The sequence below is a fragment of the Penicillium cataractarum genome, assembly GCF_028827025.1.
Source record: "Penicillium cataractarum strain IBT 29864 chromosome Unknown utg000001l, whole genome shotgun sequence".
NCBI lineage: Eukaryota > Fungi > Ascomycota > Eurotiomycetes > Eurotiales > Aspergillaceae > Penicillium > Penicillium cataractarum.
In genome coordinates this window covers 3,010,646-3,031,702 of record NW_026622737.1, presented here as the reverse complement: position 1 = coordinate 3,031,702, position 21,057 = coordinate 3,010,646, and the positions used below count along the sequence as shown (strand labels likewise).

At 51.2% G+C, this 21,057-nt stretch overlaps 7 protein-coding genes across 7 annotated transcripts; 2 read left to right on the top strand and 5 right to left on the bottom strand.

Moving 5' to 3' along the window:
* Nucleotides 1–1,329: 1,329 nt before the first annotated feature.
* Nucleotides 1,330–3,966, top strand: N7496_001044 (uncharacterized protein; the record flags this gene model as incomplete). Its single annotated transcript, XM_056693975.1, has 1 exon — nt 1,330–3,966. One exon carries the CDS (start codon nt 1,330–1,332, stop codon nt 3,964–3,966), a length of 2,637 nt encoding a protein of 878 aa, XP_056560704.1.
* A 549-nt stretch (nt 3,967–4,515) lies between these two features.
* N7496_001043 (uncharacterized protein) lies at nt 4,516–5,034 on the bottom strand (the record flags this gene model as incomplete). The annotated part of the gene is made up of 1 exon (XM_056693974.1): nt 4,516–5,034. One exon carries the CDS (start codon nt 5,032–5,034, stop codon nt 4,516–4,518), a length of 519 nt encoding a protein of 172 aa, XP_056560703.1.
* Nucleotides 5,035–5,233: 199 nt separating this feature from the next.
* On the bottom strand, nt 5,234–7,395 carry N7496_001042 (cytochrome P450; the record flags this gene model as incomplete). Its single annotated transcript, XM_056693973.1, has 9 exons — nt 5,234–5,438; nt 5,583–5,775; nt 5,865–5,909; nt 5,974–6,148; nt 6,229–6,345; nt 6,411–6,588; nt 6,651–6,828; nt 6,903–7,083; nt 7,150–7,395. 9 exons carry the CDS (start codon nt 7,393–7,395, stop codon nt 5,234–5,236), a joined length of 1,518 nt encoding a protein of 505 aa, XP_056560702.1.
* Nucleotides 7,396–8,330: 935 nt separating this feature from the next.
* On the bottom strand, nt 8,331–10,842 carry N7496_001041 (putative C6 transcription factor (Leu3); the record flags this gene model as incomplete). Its single annotated transcript, XM_056693972.1, has 6 exons — nt 8,331–8,644; nt 8,698–9,228; nt 9,282–9,547; nt 9,609–10,046; nt 10,105–10,547; nt 10,654–10,842. 6 exons carry the CDS (start codon nt 10,840–10,842, stop codon nt 8,331–8,333), a joined length of 2,181 nt encoding a protein of 726 aa, XP_056560701.1.
* A 1,947-nt stretch (nt 10,843–12,789) lies between these two features.
* On the bottom strand, nt 12,790–13,152 carry N7496_001040 (uncharacterized protein; the record flags this gene model as incomplete). Its single annotated transcript, XM_056693971.1, has 1 exon — nt 12,790–13,152. The coding sequence occupies one exon, from the start codon at nt 13,150–13,152 to the stop codon at nt 12,790–12,792; it is 363 nt and encodes a 120-aa protein (XP_056560700.1).
* A 1,361-nt stretch (nt 13,153–14,513) lies between these two features.
* On the top strand, nt 14,514–16,898 carry N7496_001039 (uncharacterized protein; the record flags this gene model as incomplete). The annotated part of the gene is made up of 1 exon (XM_056693970.1): nt 14,514–16,898. The coding sequence occupies one exon, from the start codon at nt 14,514–14,516 to the stop codon at nt 16,896–16,898; it is 2,385 nt and encodes a 794-aa protein (XP_056560699.1).
* Nucleotides 16,899–17,681: 783 nt separating this feature from the next.
* Nucleotides 17,682–20,586, bottom strand: N7496_001038 (F-box domain protein; the record flags this gene model as incomplete). Its single annotated transcript, XM_056693969.1, has 2 exons — nt 17,682–20,418; nt 20,516–20,586. 2 exons carry the CDS (start codon nt 20,584–20,586, stop codon nt 17,682–17,684), a joined length of 2,808 nt encoding a protein of 935 aa, XP_056560698.1.
* Nucleotides 20,587–21,057: the final 471 nt, after the last annotated feature.

The window sequence follows — 21,057 nt, the reverse complement described above, 5'->3', positions numbered from 1 at the left end:
TTTGCCATTACATACTCTGTAGATAAGGACCAAAGCATCAAACATGTTTGATGCAAGGAGTGTCGGACATAAAAGATCCCAGGAGCTCTGAAACACGCTGCGCCCACATATCCCACGCATCGCACTGATCTGGGCATACTTGGGGGCCACACCCAGGAATTAAGAGAAAAAAGAGTTCGAGGATCCAGGAACGCGTGCCCTTTCAATCCTCGATCCCCACATGGCCCAGAGGACATACGGAGTACCTGGAGTAGTACTTGGATGTAGTATACCAGCATGTACAGTAGCACTCGATCTTCTTAGTACTGATGGCTTGCTTGCATACTGCTTCTTTCTAGACAAACAGTGTTCAGTCTCATAGTTGTAGCCCAATAGATTGATAATTCGGTATCTCGCTGCCATGATATTTGTTCGAATGGCTGTCCATATCCACTCGTAGCAACTGGTAGTGTTCTGTGGAAGTATACAGAGTACAAAACTGGGAAATCCAAAGCGAGCTGCAGGGGTCAAGAGGCGCATTTGGCCAACGGTCATTTGCTTCTTCCTTTTATCCAGACGGGACACCAATACGGACCTCTGTACACCTCATTCGAGAAGAGTTGAAACGCTGGCCCCCGATCCTTTCAATAGGGTTACGTGTGCCATTGATCCTATTCTTAGTGATTCTATTCATTCTTTCCTGCCTTCGAGAATCCTCGACTGCTCTTCTTCTGCTCTCACTTCCACCTCTTTATACCGCCTATATAACTTCACCCTCGATCTCTCCGATCGTGGACCTATCCCCGGGCGCTCACAGGTACGGTGCATAAAATCCTAACGTGACAACTCTCCGTTCTCCGTCCGGAACGCCGAGTCCAGTTGCCTGCCGAGTCTTTTTCCCCCCTCCCAGCCACCAAAACTCCAGTCCACCCAATCCTACCAAATTATCCAACCCCAAGACGAATCACCCTTACTGTGCGTCACCACCTACGGTCCATACAGACGTGCCGCCTCAACCTCACTCCCAGTGGACCGACTGCAACTCTGGGCCCTCGTTGACTCGAAACTGCCCCCCTCGAACCGGGTGATCGACTCCCTTGCATCGAAAAAGTCCCATCCGTCTCGACTCGTCTGCTCTCTCATTCTTATCTATCCAGCCAGATCACACCCCCGAGTCTCGGTCGGCGTCTGCCGCGATGCGACCCTCGCAACCCTCGCCCCTAATTCTCTAAATAATCCTGCCATGCTATTATAATTCTCTATCCACCTTGACTCACTCGGTCCCCCAACAGTCGTATTCGCCCAACGATCGCAGGGGGCTTGATTTGGTGTGTTTCCGGGCCCAGCAAGATGCCCGTGGGAGTGATGGGCGCATCGGTGGACGTCCCAGAGCGACCGCTTCTCAGGTCCCACAAGGCGCTCCCGCGGAGGGGCATCGTGGTTCCTCAGATCGACCTGGCCCAACCGGCCTCCCCAGAGTCAAATGGCACAGTCACTGCGGCGCCGGTTCCTCCGTTGACTCCGCCCGGCGCAAACCAGGAAGAGAGCATGGGAGAGGAACAGACGCCACGGAAGATCAACTCATCGCATTCTGAGAACCAGTCCACAGGCATCCTCACGCCGCGCCGGCCCTCCAAGCCTCCTACCCCCGACGTGACACCGCCGCGTACAACTTCTATCAAGCGACCGAACCTCAATCATAGCGTGCACTTGTCGTCATCGTCGCGCGCCGAATCCTTCCAGACTGCCTGCGAGAGCATCTCGTCCGATGGAGATATGGAAACGCCTGTTCGATCCAGATCCCAGTCTGCGTCGCAGAAGGCCAAGAAAGGAGTGCCTTCGACCAACAGACAGAATGCGCGGAATGGTGTCAGTGCAAAACTGACGTATACCAAAGTGACGCCACCCTCTGCTTCGCAGCCGCTTAGCGAGACGGAATATGAAACTGGGTTTGAGTCGTTCGACGGAGAGTGGACGTCCAACAAGGCCGATACGTCTCCAACACCACTGGTGGTCGATAAACGCAAGCCTTCAAAGTCCCGGAGTGTATCAAACCACAAACCCACAAAGGCCGATACAGACACGCTGGACGTGCTGCATCTCGATGAGTCTTTAATGAGGGAAAAGAATCTGCGCGACAGGGTTCAGAAAACGCATCAAGTGGCTGAGAGTCCGTCGATGGAACGATTCCGCGAAGATATTGGTTGGCCCTCTTATGATGAACCCTCCCATGTTGAAGAAACGGAGTCGCGCCGTTTATCGGGAGTTTCTTCCACGTCCACAGTCGAGGCGATGATCATCGATTCTCCGAAAAGAGCCCACCGATCGTTGCGACACACCGAGAAGAGAAGCTCTCTCCGTTCTGCAAGTTCTCCTATCACTAGATCAGAGCGTGCATCCACAGTCTCAAATCCCGATTCGCAACATCGTCTTGTTCACAAGGCCGCCCGCATCTCGGAGCAGGATCGCCGGAGCATTTCATCCGACGTCTCATTCTCCACCAAGACGACCACCAGTGCACCTCCTATCCCAGCTGATATCATTCCCGTAGTGGTCATCCCCGAGAGACGCTCTTCGCTCAAGTCTGGACCCAACAGCCACGTTTCGTCTAAACCTGGCTCCCAGCGATCCAGTCAACGACCTCCACCGGTATCATCAGATGGCTCGGTGAATGTCCCGCGACAGCGGCCGCGGACCATGTCTGATTCCGTATCTGCAAAGTCCCGAGACATGGACTCGAGAGGACGTATCGTTGGTCGACCCGTCATCCCCCCGCGGAGCTCTTCGCTCTCGGCGCCGACAAGTCGTAACAACTCTCGCGCCACGTCGCTCACTTCGGAAAGCCTGCGGAGTCATACTTTGGCCATGGATTTAGAGATGCAAAAGCGCCGTGATCAGCAGCCCGTTTCGCCGCCCCGCCATAATATTCTGGGCCCCAATGGCTATGGCAAGAGTTTGTTGGAGCCTCCCAATCTACCAGGAATCATGGTTAGCTCAACGGACGATATGGCCACCCTACGACCGCCGTCGTTACCGTACACACAATGGTCGATTCCATCATCTTCGCCGGGTCCCATTGAAATCCGAGAAGCCACCGCGGTTAGCCTTTTCGCGCACAACAATCGGTCACTGCTGTTAGTTGATCAACGGGTGCCGCAAGACCAACGCGGGTTTGCAATGTTGGACCGAGGGTTGCCCTCTCGTGAGCCCAACCCTCAGACCCCAGACAACCCTATTCCAACAAGAGAGATATTCGTGGAATCCCCATTGAAGAACCCTCGTCCACCACCCGAACCCCCGGTCTCCAAACCTCTCCCACCGCTCCCGACACATGACATGACGGCGGATGATACCAAAGACGGCCCCGGAGGCCTTGTTCGTCGGTGGAGTTCTGTTCGACGCACATTGAGTACACGCCCTCGGTCGGATTCATTCAATACCATCACTCGATCTCTCTCCATGCGATCGGCCAAGAACCGCAAAGCAGGAATAGAAATGGACAGTCGTCTGCACCCCTTCTGGCGCCCACGAGGATTCTGGGACGACGTCCCCGGATCCCCCAAGAAAGAGAAATCCGCCATTCAAACTACCGCAGAGCCAGGCTTCGTCAGCAACTCACTGGGCCTCCCACAACAACGGCTCATCTTCGAGGGTCCTCCTGCCCTGAATCGCCGCAGCCCCGAAATGAGGAGCTTCTTCAGTGGACTCTCTTCCTCCACACGGTACCACGCCAGCCGTGGCAGTCTCGTCGACAACGGTGGTATTTTGCGTACTGGATCGCCGCTATATCAGAATCGTTACCGCGCCTTGTCTCGTTGGGGCATGCGCTGGCGATCATTGTCGCTTCGTAACGTGCGCGCTCGGATTCGAAGAGTCCGTCAGCGTCGTGACGAGCGGAAACGAGCTGCACGTCGGGAAACGCTGAAGCAGAGTATCGGCGGCCCCGTGTATGTGGTGTCTAGCGCGACCAATGGGGTCGTGCGGTGAGATTCGACTTTTGTTTTTGTTTTTCTTTCACGCTCTCATGACCCCGCCCCAGGCCTGTTTAGTGGATGTGTTTCAGCTGATGAAGATTACGATGCATGTGGGAGTTGCAATTGCCATTTCCCCCTCGTCTTGAGATGAGATTTCTCAGTTTTTGATTTTCACCTGGTTTTTTTTTTCTGCTTTATGTTCCTGGGTTGATTTTCTCTTATGATCTTTTTTGGTTTCCCTTTGATACGAGATTCACGAAACGATACGAAGCACGATGATGACTCGATGACTTATGCTTATGCTCATGCTTATGCCCCAATCAGCACTATGTACCTGCGGCCATCTTTCGGTGGCCATGATGTCAAGATGTACCATAAGATAAGCCTCTCTGCGTTGCGGTGGATATACACTTTGCCTTTGAGCCCGGATTGAATTGATAGTTGGCTTTTCGTTTTGATTTCGTCTGTGAGATAAATGCATTGTAGATCGTTCAATTCGTAGTTGCATATTGGTATACTAGGACACATCCATAACGCCGAGACACCATGATCGAATCAATATTCAATATCGACCACCCCAGTATCCCCTCCCACTCGCCCTGGTCCGCTTCCCCCTCCCACTAACACTCGACCTCCCCCGAATAGCCATCGACCCATACTCAGCCTCCCTCTCCCTCCTAATCCGCTGCTGATCCGGCGTTTCAGCCGACCCCGAAGACTCTGACAAGTTCTCGCCTCTTCGACGGGTACTATTTGATGCACGCTCACTTTCATTCTCACCCGCCGACACGGACGCAGCAGTAGCCTGGGCTCGCTTTAGCATCGCTTCCCAGGTCGGCGGGTCTAGGAAGGGCTGGGGAGACGAGGCGAATGAGAATTCAATTCGGGCGGGTTTGTTCATGGTGGAGTCATATGTTTCTTCGTCTTGGTTGTCGTCGAGAGGTGGTTTCATGTGTGTCGTTGCTGGTATTGTGCTGGGGTTTAGCACTTTGTATACTTGTTTAGAGTTGGAGGTTGTGTGTGTTATTGGTGGAAGTAAGGGGCGCTTATGTGGGATGAACAGTGGGCGTTTTGATGTCATCTTGTGAGTGGTAGATGTGTGAGATCAATAAGAAGGTAGGTGATGATCATGTCGCGTCGATGTGGAAGTGGAGGTTACCCCAAGGCTCTTATCGCTTATCAGCAGCTGTGCACTACATCAATGGCCTCGCGCACCTTCTCTCTACAAAGCACGTTAATAAGAAAGAGACTAAATTGCAATTTCATGACTAGTATCTTAATCAGTTACTCGATTCCATCCCTTCCCTCCGGCGCAGGCGAATCTCCAATCCAAAGTTGGGCACATGAAACTCCTCAAACGACAACGACCCATACAACGACTCCCTTCGCCCTCCGCCCTGCTTCAAGCCAGGCAAGACATCAAAATGGATCAGCAGATGCCCCAAAACCAGTTTCATAAGCGCACTTGCCATCCAGCGGCCGGGACTGCAATTCAAACAAGAACAGAGCATTGTCAGCCGATAAAAGCTCGGGACGGCAGTTGGAATTAAAAGGCCAAACGAAAAGGAATAGGAAGAGCAGTGGGCAGACGGGAAAATGTAGAATCCGATGAATTGCAAAATGACTTACCAGGCATGTACGCCCATTCCGAAAACGAGATATTCCGGGCTCAGATCGACGAGTTTGGTGTTGCTGGCTCCGGTGGCGGCGCGCTTTGCGAAGCGAAACCCGTCGAAGGTTTCCGGGTCGGTGTAGACGGTGCTTGAATGTTGGATGATGCCGCTTGGGACGCCGACGTGGGTTCCGGGCTTGAGAGTGATACCTGCGATGATTGGTTTTAGGGTCAATATCGCCGACTTCTTCAGGTTGTGCTCAAAGGCTTATTGGCGAACCACTCGTGACGACACTAACCATTTGAAAGTTGCAATTCAGTCACGCAGACTCGGTGAGCAGATACTGCAGGTCAATTAGTTAACTGTTATTGCAGATGAATCCCGAGGCACTGGCCAGATGAACATACTGGCTGCAGGAGGATGCAGTCGCTGGCACTCCTTCAAGAAACTGTCCATCAGAATCATTTGATCACAGCTTGCAACTGTGGGCTCTCGATTTGCTAGAATGGCCTCGGCTTCCTCGCGCAGAGGGTCAATATACTCTGGGCGCTGTGTGAGCTCGGACAAAGCTCCGTAGAGTGCCTGTATAGATTGACACCGAAGTATCGCGTTAAATCCACGCTTCAACGTCTTCTGTGACTTGTAGAGTAGGTTAAACGTACATAGGCAGTTGTATATATGAATGCAAACTGCAAGAGCAACATCTCGCCAATGACCTCGGAGTAGCTCCATTTCTGATTCACGATGGAGTTTTCGTATAGCCAGCGGAATATCTCGACCTGGACGAAGACTCAATGTAAGCATTACAAAAGACAACTAAGCGAAAATCGAGAACAAGACCAACCGGATTTTCCTTTTGCTCAGGGTTGGTCTTGCGATCCTCGGCAAGGTCGCCACTAGCCATTTCATTCTGATATTCGGCCGCCCGTGCATCGAAGTGCTTCAGCAAGGTCTTACGAGATGCATGCATATCCCATCGAGTGCCGAGAGTGGCCAGTCGGCCGATGAAGCCACCAAAATACCTATTTCGTCGAGGCACCGTGAGTTGCATGTTAACATAAAAGTAAGAATTCCAGCGTCTAACCTCTTTAAGCCATCGGGAACTAGAAATTGGACTCGGGTGGTCACGATCATGCCCAGGATATGATCCTTAACGGCCTGAATATACTCCTCGTTTTGAGACAATCGTGATCCCACCATGGCAAAACTGCCACTGCGTGCGACGATGGAGTAGGCAAAGTCGAAACAGCCCACGGCGCATTCTAGGGGAACTGCCATCAGCAAGGATCTCATAGGCTCGACTTGTAGCTCAAGACAGAAGTATTTGGACACAAACCTCCATCCATAAACTTAAGTGCCCCCAGCTGCGAAGATATGGCTTCATTCATGTGCGGGATATACCGGTCCAACTGCTTATGTGCCGTGCTCCGAATAAGACCTGGGGTGGTCTTTGCAATTGCTGGCCATCCTTTCTCCTTGGGAAAGTACCCCGGCATGACATGAGAGATCTGCAGTAGCTATTGATTTTTGTAGTGAGTTTAGTTCCTAGAAGGCGGAGCTAGTCGAATGGGGATCGCTCCTACCTGGTCAATCCATGGTTCGGGCGATGCTACCGCACTTCGGGTATTCTTGAGCTCTTCGATTAGCTCTGGCTTACACAGGATTACCTGGCCAAAGCGGAAGGTGCGTGGGATCTCGAAGAGACCATTGGAGAACCGAGCGTAACCGTCTTTAATAAGAGCTGGGCCGTTGACTACGAATCGATAGTGCTGGTATAGGATGGATAGCGGGCTTTTCCCAGATAGCATCGGAATGCGGCCCTGTGACATAGAGTTAGTACTTCATCATCGAACGAGATGGACATATGCGCCAGTCGATACAAAACCCATCTAACAACCTCGTCATTGGATAAAAGGGCTCAAGAAAACTAACATTTGCAAGGTATCTCGACCTAGCAAACAGCGCAAGCGTAGTCACTAGAACAAGAGTGACAGGTAGAATCAGGAAAATTGAAATAGCTGTCAGCTTGATATCGAGGCCAGTCGGCCAATCGATGTGCATGTTGGTCATTTTGCTGGAAATTCAGGACAAGACAATACGGGGACTCCTTGGGTTGAAAGGAGATCAAAGAAATTACTCCAAGTTTTGGCGATTTTTAAATGCATATATGTACGCCTCGACAGGCCATCTAGTTCGAGTCGGTCGAGGGAAAGTTGTTGATGTTGGGCTCATACTACAAAAAAGTACGTAGGCAAGGTATGTTGACGCCCTGCCATGAGGCGGAGGTAGATGCACAGCACTAATTTTTAACTGGTAACCAATCGGACTGCAAATGATCTAGGAAATTTGATATTGAGTGCATACATGAATCAGATCGATGACCCATGTTGCATGTGGCTCCTATACTAAGTGGACCGGAACAAAGAAACAGAAAAAAACGGCCCGTTTTCGAGCACGGAACTACCACACCGCAGCCCGAGCACAACAAAGAAAGAGAAAAGGCTCAAATTTGAGCACCCACCACACATGAGATAACAGTCGTACAAAGAAACTCGTAGAGGCGGAGAAACGATATGGGCGGGGCCCAAGTAGATCAAGATAAGTGACAACGAGATTGAAAAAAAGAAACTCCCAAAAAGGTATCAACGATTGAATCCGTGTGGTATAATGATACAAACAGAAGCGTCAACAATATACGCCCGCAGAGAACCAATAGAAAACGCCAACAGAAAGAGGGCAGGCAGAAATTGCAGGGCATATAAGTCTATGCAATGCTTTGCGGCTCGATGCCGCCCATCGTGGAGTATGAGTACGGCAAATCTACCAAACCATCGAGCAGCCAGTTCAGCGGGTCGAATACCTCGTAGTTCGGCTCCATGAACCCGCTCGGAAGTCCAGCAACGCTACTACCTGGTGCTTGGACTCCAAGGCTTGGCTGCGTTAGCATTGGTGCAGGTGCAAGGCTTGGGTCACCACCGGAAATTCCAGGCGTGGATGACTGGGTTCGTGGTAGGCCAACGGAAGATGCGGCCGAGGAATCCGCCGCGGAATCTGGGTTCGTTGGGTTCTTGAGATATGCTAAAGAGAGTTTAGTACATGTCATTTTTTGCGACAAAAAAGATTTGCCTTACCTTCAATGTTCCGGCCTTTAGTCCGCGTGTCCTCTCGCCATCGCCATACCGAGTCGAAAAGCAGAGACATGCTCATCCGGCAGCGAACCTTCAATCTCAACGAATCATCCACATCGGTAGTATTTCCAGTCGATCGCTGTGTTCCGCCTCCAAGCCTCCACATCTGGGCGAGCACCTCGGCTAGACGTTCAGGCAAATCATTGCTGGAAACAGACACGCCGCGAATGGCCCAGATAGTACGATTGAACAGATTTTTCGTGTATTCCATATCAATATGGGATGAGAAAAAGCTCTTACTCAACTTGAGAAGAGTGCAGCCGGCTGCAACCATCATCTGGTAAATGTAATAGGGGGTATAGCTGAGAACCGGTCCGACGTCCGTTTCAAGGTTCATGACAACTTCGAGGAATGATGTGGTTGCAACGTATAGGGAGAGCAGACGCTCGCGGTAGTCTTTCGCTGAAGGCTCATCGAAAAATGCGGATAGGTGTAAGTGCAGGTTCGAGGCACGCAAATACAGATTGGTTATGGCTGAATTCACGGTTAGTATGGGACCAAAGCTGCGGAGAGGAAGATGACATTACAATCATTTTGCGCTTTCATTTGCTCCTCGAGCTCATCAAAGTCACGCGAAAGGAAAGAAATCATTGTGTGTCTTTCCTGATCCGTAGTCAGACCGACGGGGTCTCGCCGGTTGCTGTACAAGGCTCTGGTGATTTTGTCGCAGAACTTCTCAACCTCCAATCTAGGCCTGATATCTGCAGGCAACTTGAAGTTAGGGTCCAATGAGTCACTCGACAACGTCCAATCGTAAAGCGTTGAAGGAGGTTGGCCGTAACCAGTTGATACACTGATAATAATCAAAGATTAGCTTGGCGCTGGAGCGTGCATAGACCATGGGTAAATCATACCGTTGCGCAACAATGTTGCAAATAGCCCAGGTTTGCACCTTATCCCTCAATTCCTCCTCGATAAGCTCCACGCGGAATTTGCTAAAGTCTTGACTGTGCGACGGGCGATGAAGACCAAGCTGCATGGCGACCTGAATCATCATTCCACAAAGCATAAATGTCGGGTCCGTAGAAGTACTGCTTGTTGGGAAGGGCCATGAGCAGAGCAGGCAGAGCGCCTTCACGACATGGTAGCTTTGGGGGATATCTGCCAATGTACTCCACACGAGACGGGTGACAGGCCCAGCGAGGGAAGTCAACAGGCCCGAATCACTTTGGTACCGTCTAGCTCCAACGCTGATGATTGTCCAGAAAAGTAGAGGTGAGGCGGTATAGTAGTCATCGGGGGTCTGTGCCCGGTTGAGGAAAGGAAGAAACGGATGGTAATACGTAAAGAACCTGCCGCTGTTAGTCTCAATCGCCCTACTTCCCATGAAATCTTGATGCTAGAACCTACAGATTGAAAAGTTCCGTCGCTTTCTCCGGAACAACCATTACATCTTCAATCCGTTTGAATTGATGATTGCCGTTCCGCATGTAGTTGGAGCCATCGAATCCCGAACGCAAATCAAGCAGCGACGCGACCGCTTCTTGAGAGCCCATGTACTGATCCGCCGACATGGCTGAGGGCGTCTGGTAAACACCGGCGGGGCTGACTTGATTCGATTCTTGCTTAGGCGTCACTTGACCTGCGGCTAGTGGTGGTTGTTGTGGGTAGGTGCCTGGGCCAGAATTTGCGGTAGCAATTTGCTTCCTGAGCTCGATGATCTCTCGTTCCATTTCCGCGTTGCGACTGCGCTTTCCAACCCGCTTGAAGTTAGACTCGATCTTGCAGTCGAGTTTTAGTCGACGACATCTGGAACAATCGGTCCAAGGGTCTTGAATGACATCGCATCGAAGCTATACGAAATCATCCAAGTTAGCAAATATGCGTCGTTTGCGCGACTTGGTTTCAATAGACGCCGCCACCCGGCTGCGTCGCATTGAACATAGCAACTGAACGTACCTTTTGTTGACGACATTCGTTACAGGCGCGCTTTACAGGCTGTCGCCTCTTGTCATCACGGTCGTTATCATCGGCGTCGTCGATACTGCCCGGTGAACTATCCATCCCCGCAAGAGTGACATTGCGCTTGCGACCAGGCACGTTATCGGCAGCAGCCATAGAGGCAGCAGTATGATTGACACCCGCCATTACGGGACTGGTGGCTGCTGAATCATTATCAATTTGCGCAATGGAATCCGGAGCCTGGGTCTGCGACCCTTCGATTCCGCTCGATCGCCCAAAAGACGCCAGGCTGATGACGTTGCTGCAAGCGGGACCAAGATCCCGAGGGGCTGCGGGGAGAATTGCTAGTCTAAAGATATGCAGACAGCGCGGAGAGGAAGTTCCGGCAGCGATTCTATTGCGCAATGACTTTTTTTCAGCCCGAGATAATCTTTTCGTTCTCCGCACAGGCCGTGGGATGCAGACTTCAGTTGCACCAGTGAGAATGACTCAGCGCGGGGGTTCTCACGTGACTTGGCCCCAGGTTGGACGAGACTCTGATGTAATGTTCAGGCAGAACCAGGCATCAATATGGCCGGACTTGTGCTCCAGCTCCCCGACCGACCAAACTTCATTTGGGAATTTCTCCTTAGTGCCGCTTTAACGAAAGCTAATTTCGCTAGGAAATTGTGTCTCTAGCCGTCTCTACATATACCTTTATTGGTAATTATTCCACCTTTTGTGTTTGGCCATGGCACTGCTACAAACGACAATCGCTATGCGTAGTTGCACATCCAGAAGCCAGAACACCACCGGTGATCCACAATGGAAGGTGGGCGGCCGTTGCTGTTTACTAGCGCGAGATCGAATCGCTCTCGAGCTTCGAGACTTCTTCCTCGCTTAAATGCCGATTTGTATGAGATGACGTGATTGAAAAGTGGGACTAAGAAAAAGAAAAAAGTTTGTGACTACAGTATTATTGTCAACTGTGTCGTACAAAATCCTTCTAAATGATAGGTCCGAACTACCTGATTCATGTCAAGATCTACGTTATAGAAATTAAGAATCAAAAACAGAGCGTGTCTTCAATTGAACAAAGCCATTGCGAGTAAAGAAAGAAAGTCTAGCCGTGAGAAAGTGCTAATGGTATTCCCTGCAATTCCGTGGTTAAAATGTACGATTAGCGACCGAAGTACCAGGCCTCTCCCATACTGGTGTCGTGCAGGCTAATGTCGGACTCGGACTGGGCAATCGTCGAGGGGGTTTCTATTGCAAGCTTTTGTCTCTTCGATCTGTGACCTGGTGGGAAAAATGGGGTATAATCACGAGTGCGGGAAGTGGGAAGCCCATATGGACGATAACGAATATTGGTACGGGCTGCTCGTTGAGGTCCAGGATGACCTAATTGTTCAGTAACTTCACTCTCTCCAGGAGCCAAGTTTCCAGACAAGCGACGCCTGTTGGCCTTTCCGCTTGTGTCGTCAGTAGATATACTTCCTTGCCGGGTTTCCCAGACGACTTTACTCCCACGTCTAACAAATCGGTAGGTAGGTCCTGTTCTCGTCAAGTTTCGGAACCATGGCCAGGAAAATAGACAGGAGCCCCGGGGTGTAGTAGATCTAACTCACTGTCGAAGGGTTGCCTTTTCTTATCAGTGCCACCATCTGGTCGGATGATGATTGTGAAACAAGGTCGTGTCAGCGGTGATTCACCCTTCAAGAATTCTGGAGAGGTACACTTAAGATGAGGGAAGTGCTTGAATATGGTTCGGTCGACAGTGGAAGCGATATTGAAACCTGAAATGCGAGACTCGTCACGCTGGGGGCTCTCAAGCTTTGCATCGTTTATTTTATCCAATGGCAAGGGACACCACCAGAGAGTATCTCCATCATCAAAGTAACCCTGGTCGATGAGGGTTTTCTGTAAAAGGTCAAATTGCGCTGGTGAGATGGATGCGCCGTTGATCCAATCTCCTTCGGGTGATCGATCCAGATTCTTCGTTGGATAGGGTAGAAGGTCATTCAATCGAATTGGAATCGGCGGCTTGGTGAGATCTGCTCGAACTACTAATACATCAGCGTTTGGAACAACCGTGGCTCTTTGGTAGTCGAAACCACCATTCGAAGTTGAATGAGGTTGACTAATGCCGTATTGCTAGTAGGTATTTTTCATGAGATCCATGTATCGTTCTAGGAGCCGATACATCTCCTGTTTGAGAGCGAGTTTCCTGGTGCCCTTCACGTTTGCAGGCAAGCGAGTGAGGAATCGGGTTGCAACAAAAGCAGCGCGCAAACTGTTGCGCTGAGTCTTGGATTTCAATATGATGCGCACTGCGCCGTCGACGCTCGTGTCTTGGGTAATTCCAAGGAGGTGAATATTGCGCACAACCAAGGTGAAGACCTCGTAAATGATGGTCAGAACCGCATTCTTCTCCTGGTTTGTGCTCGCACCGATTCTCTCCCAGGAATGATGCTTCTGGAGATCGGTCTTAATAGAGTCTAGCTCCTTCGACGACATATTAAGCAATGATGAGAGACGAGAGTTGGTAAATGTTAGTGGGAGTTTCAGTTTGAGGTAGCCTGATTGATCAAGTTATGTGATTTATCTGTGTCTACGGAGGAAATCAACGACTATTTATTCCCCTAGGGATTGTCTCCTCCGAGAGAGACAATATGCCTCATCACCTCGAACTCGCCTTTCATGTTCTATTGATGCTTTCGTATGTAAAACCCATCACAAAACAGAAACTATTTTACAGCTTGAAACAGTAAAGAACACAAGGAAGTTGTTTGTACAAAAGCTCGATCCAACAAAGAGTCGTATTCGATCGAAATCGATAACGGCTTTATTCTCGATGTCTTGTTTACATTCACAAACAAAGACTATATTTATCAGGAACAATGATACAACATGTCTGCAACAAAGACTCCTATTCATGCTTTTTTCGATATTCCTATAGAGGTCTCCCCTGACCCAGAAGCAAAGATTAGTTTCGCATATCATTGAAGTATCCTGCATTATTCAGTTGCCAACTATAGTAACCGATAGTCGTACAACCATCACGCCAATGCTAACTTATGAGGTCATCTTGACTATCTGACCAATTATGTAGAGATCTCCCAATCGGGGCTATACAGAGGATCGCTAAGCCGCTCAAACCGAGGCAGTGCTGGCGCCAAACGGGCAAAACAGCCAAACAAATACAACCGTGCGGGCCACGTTGCGCCCGGCGTTTTGATACCGTGTCCATTCCAGTCAAGACCTCATTTAGTTTGATAGGTCTTGATTCGAACCGGAATCCACGGCCGCTACGTGATTCCTCTTTCAGATGACCAGCCTCCTCGTGGTTGGACCCGTGGTTTGTCGTCTACTGCGGGGTCCCTTCGGGCAACCGGGCAGTCTTGCCCCCCGCCAGTAGCAAATGGCCAATGCGATTACCATTCGTTCTCGCGAAGCTTGACTTTGTTCTTCCGCAAGGCTTAGCTAGGCGGATTTCTAGTCGCCTTCTAGCGTCACTCTTCTGCTGGCTGCTGCACTGCCTGAGGTGGCATTGTGGATAGTTATTGGCCCCAGGCCAACTCCGTCAGGGCGTTGCTGCCATGCTGTCTTATTCTCTCCGAATTCAGGCCCACTGGTTCGATCATCTGCTGATCTCGCATAGCCAGGGTCCTTGATCTCATCCGGGCGTCGGGGCCATTTCTGTATATCACCGATCCGAGTCCGACGTCAGCAGCCCCTCGGACATTTAACTATAAAGCTCCCTCCGGGGCCCCAGGACTACCCCAGGATCATCTAACTTGATCATAATCCACAGCGAATAAATACACTACAACATCTTCATCTAAATAGTCTCTTTTGATCTTCCGTGAACCGCAACCATGGGGTCAATCGCGGACGAAAAGTCCAAGAGCGCGCCCCTCAACGATGCCACTAATGGTGGCGAGGGCTCCGCAAAGGCCTCCAAGGAGAGTCCGGAGCGCCCACCTTCATACAATCAGCCAGACGAGCCAGATGTCGTGGTCCAATTGCCTCAGCTCAAGCTCACAGACAAAGATGTGCCAGTCAGTGAGACAACTCAGACCGTCAGTCGCGACCAGGTCGTCGCGCATCTGAAGTTCCTTGCCGTTCTGGGAGACCTGCGGGACTTTGTCTCCAACAGTGACGGTCTCTTTGGTCTATTTGACTCTGCCGCCGACAAGTACCCCGACTCGGTCAACGAAGCTCGTGTTCGTATACGCGAGAAGCGCTGGGCTGTGTATACGGCTCGCGCCGTTGATCGATATCAGAAATGGTGGTCGGCTTGCCTCCCAATGTCCCGATCGGTTGTAAGGATGCAAGACTTGAGCTCGGCTACTTATGAAACGATCGTGAATTGCGACACCAAGGTTCTGTGGAGTGTAGATAACATGCCCCCAATTGGTGAGTGTTTAATTAAGGGTCTCCCCATCCTCAGCATAACTAACAACTTGTGCCTAGATATCTTGATGGTATGGCACTCCCATATGCTCAATCCGAGAGACTTCCTCGAAGATTGCATCCGGTCTGGCAAGATGAGCACTTGGAGAACGGGCTTCCCCTTTGCCGCCGTGAATGATTGCATCAATGACCGAACCTTGGAGTACACCGTGCCCGAGAAAACGAGACTGCTATTCCAGGAGCGGCTCAAATTAAGCTGGGACAACTTCCATGATCCACCCGGCAAGGATCTCGAATGTCCCCGCTGCACCCGAATCAACACTGTCCTCTGGACCGAAGGGGGCATCGGAGAGTCGGCGAAGGAAGCCTTCAAGGATAGCACCGGGTTCGCCGATCGGTCATTCGCAACTACCTGCAAGCACTGCAGATGCCTCATCAACCATGACCGCCTTAGAGTCGCAAAATTCCGCAGCGACCTGATCGAACTACTTAATGATAAGCTGCCGATGCCAGGGTCCATCTACAATCTCAACGGCGTTCCCGAAGGCCTTTCTAGAGGGAAAGGTCTGCTCCTCCACCAATATATGCTTTTCCCATCGCTACTGATGGAGGTTATCGGGAGAGACTTGCTCGCTTTCACCGACCCTCGACTGGATCGGTGCAGGGACATCGATGGCCTTCGCAAGGAGCTTGAAATGAAGCTGCGCGACCGAAAGGTGGTAAGCAAAGCGCACCAAGGTGTCTTGCGGAATAGCTCTATCGTCCGGCCCGGCGAGAAGGTGCACTTCCGCCGCATGATGTCGCACTACTGGGAGAATTTCAGCCCCTTCGCGCTTGATCTCGTCGGCGCGGTGATCCGTCAGGGAACCTTTGTCCAGAAGATGGACAACATTGACTGGTTGCACTCGCCCACAGTCATGGAAACTGCGGATCGTCTAATCAAGAAGTACAACGTCTTCTTCCAGATTATGTACGACAATCCATCGAAAATGGCCGTTCCAACGTTGGACGTCGATCTCGCCTGGCACACGCACCAGCTCCAACCAAGACGATACTACAAATACAGCACGCGCATAAAATCCTCGGGACTCCGCATTTTCTTCGATCACGACGACAAAGTCGACGAGAATAAACTCTCCGAATCCTTCGAGTGGACAAGCAAAATGTACCGCCGTGCCACGGACGGCGCTATCTACAGCGAGTGCACCTGCTGGTACTGCGAGGCTACCCGCGCACCGGATCTATACGATCGCCTCTTCAACATGGGCTCTGCCTCGCGAGCTCGTGATAACGCAGATACCCTCCACGACCGCGCAGATATATCGTCTGACCCGGACAAGAACCCACATATCTCCGCACACAACGCTGTGCGACCATCGAGCCTCGCATCCCTGGATCCCCGTGTCAGCCAGCTCCAGCGCATCCGTCTGCATCAGAACTATGAGAAAGCCGTTCGACGTGCCGAGAAGCGCGGCCGTGTCCGGTCTGATGCGCAGAGGAGCAAGGACGGCGGTTACGAGCCGTACTACTATGCCCCCTATGTCTGGGGCTACCCAATCGTGGTACCTTACTATGGTCCATACATGTGTGATCCGGGTATCAGTTCGGACTCTTATGCTTGCAACCCGAGCTGTATGAATGTCAACGCCGGTGCTGTGGGCAACTGCTGCTCTGGAACATGCGGCGGTGGCGTGGCAGCTGGTGCTTGCGGTGGTGCCGGTGGATTTGGCTGTGCTGGTGGATCTGGAGCTGCCTGTGGAGGAGGTGGATCTGCCTGCGGAGGAGGAGGAGGAGGAGGATGCGGAGGAGGAGGAGGAGGCGGTTGTGGTGGCGGCGGTGGTGGTTAAGTTGCTATGCTTGACACTCTCTATGATGGATGCTTTTTATGACCGAATACCCTTAATCGCTCCTCTTTGCTTCTTGTTTTGTTGATTTTTAGCCTGTTTGCTATCTACTCTGCTACTTGCTTTACTTACCTTGGCTGTGTATAGTTGTGCTACTGTACTTGATGTTAATGAATTTCCATAATACAAGATGGCCTATAATGTTTTTTTAAATATTCAATCAGAACTTAAACGGGTTTATTTACTATAGCCTGTCCGAGGAAAATATAGCAATGCAACCTTTTGAAAACGGCGAGACTGCTGCCGCCCCCTAGATTTCCCGTGTGCATCCTCTGGGGCCTTAGATCTCTGCTCGACGGGCTAAATATTGCTAAGCCCGTCATGGGTACAGTAGGTATAAGTATCTTTTGGAAGGTCTTTTGAGATATCTTTTCGGATGGTCTTTTGAGATATCTTTTTGGAAGGTCTTTTGAGATATCTTTTCGGATGGCCAAAATGATATCTCTCGACCTGAGTAGGTGATTATCTTTCAAGATACGACTAAAAATACGATTTTGAACTTAATATAAAACTCCACTATATAGAAGACTACTATATAGAATACTATGTATTATTATGCCTAGCAGGGATCTAAGGCCTCAAGGGGTGCGCGTGGGAAACCCAGGGGGTGGCAGCAGCCTTACTCTTTTATTCCATGATCTTCAATGTATGCCGAATGATATTCATATATCTAGGTATCTAACGAGGGTATCACGGTCTTCAAAGTCAGACACATGCAAAACAAAACTACATGACAATACACTTATTTCGACGCTTCCGGCTCCTTTCCCGGATAGTATGTTCGTTCCAATCCTCAATACGCCTCCGCCACTCCTCATTCGCAGGCGGCGGCAAGCTATTCGGCTCCGTCGATACCCGCCGGCGGAACGATCTCTGTCTGGCGGGGATCTGTGCCTCTTCGTCTTCTTCAGTGAGATCTAAGGCGTTGCCGGACGGCTGGGGGATGTGCAGCAGATTCGGAGAAGATACGGAGTAGGAAAGGTAGTCTTCACCGAGGAGGGTTGCTCCTAGTGTTGCTCCTAGGGTGGCTTGCCCTTGCTGGGCTGGTTGTTCGGCTGGGTGGAGGCTTAGTGTTGGGAGGGGTTGGAGAGAGCGCAGGTGGTTGGTAGCGACTGGGAGATTGGGTATGGATGCACTTCTCATGTCGGAGCGCGCGGGCCAGGCATGATAGTTCTGTGTCGTTGTTGCGTGGTTGGCGAGATGTTGATCTGGTATGTGCGGCACTTGCGGTATTTCTGGATAGGCTCGCTCCAGGCCAGGGGTTTCTCCGGCAGCAGAAGAGGAATCCCTTCTACCTCTACTGGTACGTCTATTGCTAGTAATTGAGCCAAGACGTTGAAGGAAAGCAGATTGCGGACGAGGACGATCCGACGGGGTTTGTCGGGCCACACGGGCGGTCTGTGCTCGCTGAACAGGCTGAACAGGCTGAACAGGCTGAGCAGTGCCGTTTGTTTGATTCTGAGCATTTGAAGACCTGCTTGGAAGAAGTGTTATCTGAAGATCTTCTGGCAGAGGTTGATCAGCTTCGCGAGTGTAAGGCGGTGGCGGTGGCACCCAGTTATCTGCATCGCTCTCGTGTGGAATTTGACGACGACCGGAAGTATTCCGATATCGCGGATCATAACGTCCCCGCGTAGATGCCGCAGCTGTAGCAGCCCGGTGAAGTGTGTCTTGCGAACGAGGCTGTGTATTATCATACGGGATATCAACCACGTCACCACGAGTTTGCCCGTCTGGAGATGTTGCAAGGGCAGAACTGCTTCGATGAAGATGTGAGAACGCGTGTTGACTTGCAGTCCGACGAGCTTCCCGAGCGATTGCCCGCGATGGCCGGTGGACGAGGCCCGTCAAGGTCGTCGGATCGGTATCTCCACGGTGCAAACGAGTTCGTCGCCTTTCCAATTCTACTTCAGTGTCCAGTGAAGAGTCTGGCTCCGTGAGCATCGCAGGGGCGGTCTCGCCTACTTCGATATCCAACTCGGTCTCCTCGCCGTTGGTAGTTGATCTCTCAAAATCCAAAATAAGTATCCTCCCACCGTCCACGGGGATATCTTCTTCACCGAGCACTTGTGGCCGTACACCACCAGGTGCCACGGCAACGAGCCGATGTCGTGGCTGGCTTGAAGCAGTACATCGTACCCAGCGAGCAGACGTGACTCCATGCATATCAGTGATCCGCCGGCCACGAATAAGAGCCTTCTTGGGTTGCTGGATGATCTTCTCCAGCTGAGCCCGGTTATCGCGAGGCACCAATTGTCCCTCACTATGATGATTCCCACAGAAATGGGGGTCATTGGCATCTTGTCCCTCCGGGATCGGTGGAGTCACGTCAAGGCACGCAGGCACTCCATATATCCATATTTCAGAGTCTTGAAACCCTAGAGCAGCGAGTTCTCCCGCATTATCCGTAGACGGTTGCATAATGGGCAGCATTTCTCGCAACTCATCGGCCAAGAAGGGGCTAGCAAAATATACACCTCCGCTATTGACGTTGTTGACTTTGATTGCTCGGAAAGCTGCCAGGGCGCTGTCATAACCAAGTATCCAGCTGTCGTCCGCTTCCTCGTGGCCGTTTATTAGACAAGCGTGAGTAAACTCGGGAGTAGTCTCTGGGAAAAGAATCTGTGTTGTCCACATGCGCATTTGGAGCTCCTGTGGCGATGCATCTATTCCTATGTCCGTGTAAAAGGGGGCTGTAATGGTGACGATGCCACCTTGGTCATTATCAACGGGCGATCCGAGTAACATGGTACCATCTCGGGAGAAAGAGAGTGCATCGACACGGGGACAACGCGCGGCTCGGCGTTCTGTCGACAGAACCTCTTCCCCTACGGCATACACCTCAATGCAGTCTTCAAAGGACAAAGCCAGAACGCTTCCCAAGGGCGAAAACGTCAAGTCTCTGGGGGCATCATTCAAGGTAATCGTTTGAAAATGCTTGACTTCATCGTTCAGCAGTCGATAAATATTGACCTTATGCGTGGAAGATAGAACGGCAAGTAGGGAACCATCATCTTGGATTGTTGCACCTAGAGGCCGCCGGCGAGTCTGCAGTTCGTATTTTACAGCAACCGGTTCTTTGGTCACATCTAGCACGACAATTCGAGACGAGCTAATGCAGAGCACCATTTGACCGTAGGCCGAGAAGGAAAAGCGAAACACCTCGCCCTGGGGAAACGGGGTGGACGAGCTCATAGAACTGGATATTAATCGAACCAGGGTGCGACGAGGTCGCAGGAAGACATCAAAGGCATTGCGTCTAATTTCTTCTAGGAATTGGCGTTTGAGGCCGGCCAGACTGTCGGTCTCGCTCGGCGCGGGGGTTGCCCCTCTTGTCCAAGTGAAAGACGAACATTGCGATAGATGGTAAGCATACAGCGACGGCGACTCTGATATCCGTCTCCATTGTCGGTTCAGTAGAGTCAAAGATGCAAAGACGTTGGCATCGACGGCATAAAGAATGCTACGCGGGGCCGTGTTAGGCGCGTTCAATGCCACATGGCCTTGGGGGAATTTCGGGGTGGGGGAAATGCAATCCGACCAAGGACAAGCCCACTTACTGCTCAATTATATTTGGAGGCAGCCGATCAAAGGCGCCAGTCTCTTGAGGGATCGAGACCTCCTCCTCCATGATCACCAACGGTTCCCGACATGCGGAATTGGCGCTGTCGGCCAAGTTGGAGATGCTTTCCTCCTTGGACTTGGAGAGTGGCTGTGCTCAGCCCCAACCTCCTCCTTCCTTCTTCTTGACGCCCGTCGATCTTCCATAAATAGCAGGCACGTGGAGCTGACTCAGCGTTCCCCGCATTCAGTTTAGTCTGGTTTTTTTCGCTTCTCCGACTCTCCGAACTGCGGCAACCCAGTTTGGAGGCGAGTTCACTTAGATTGGAACCATCTTCCTATTTTCCCCAGACACTCAATTACCACTCTGGTCGCGTCAAAATGTGGACTCTACAAAGTGCACCATGAAGTATAATGCGCCCTGACCCACGGTAGTGTTAACGTCGCTTGATCGTGCTCCATGCTCATCGCATTCGGCCGGGTTGTACCCCTCATTTTACGCAACTGAGATCGGCCGACTCCGAAAAGTCCCCGGGATCTT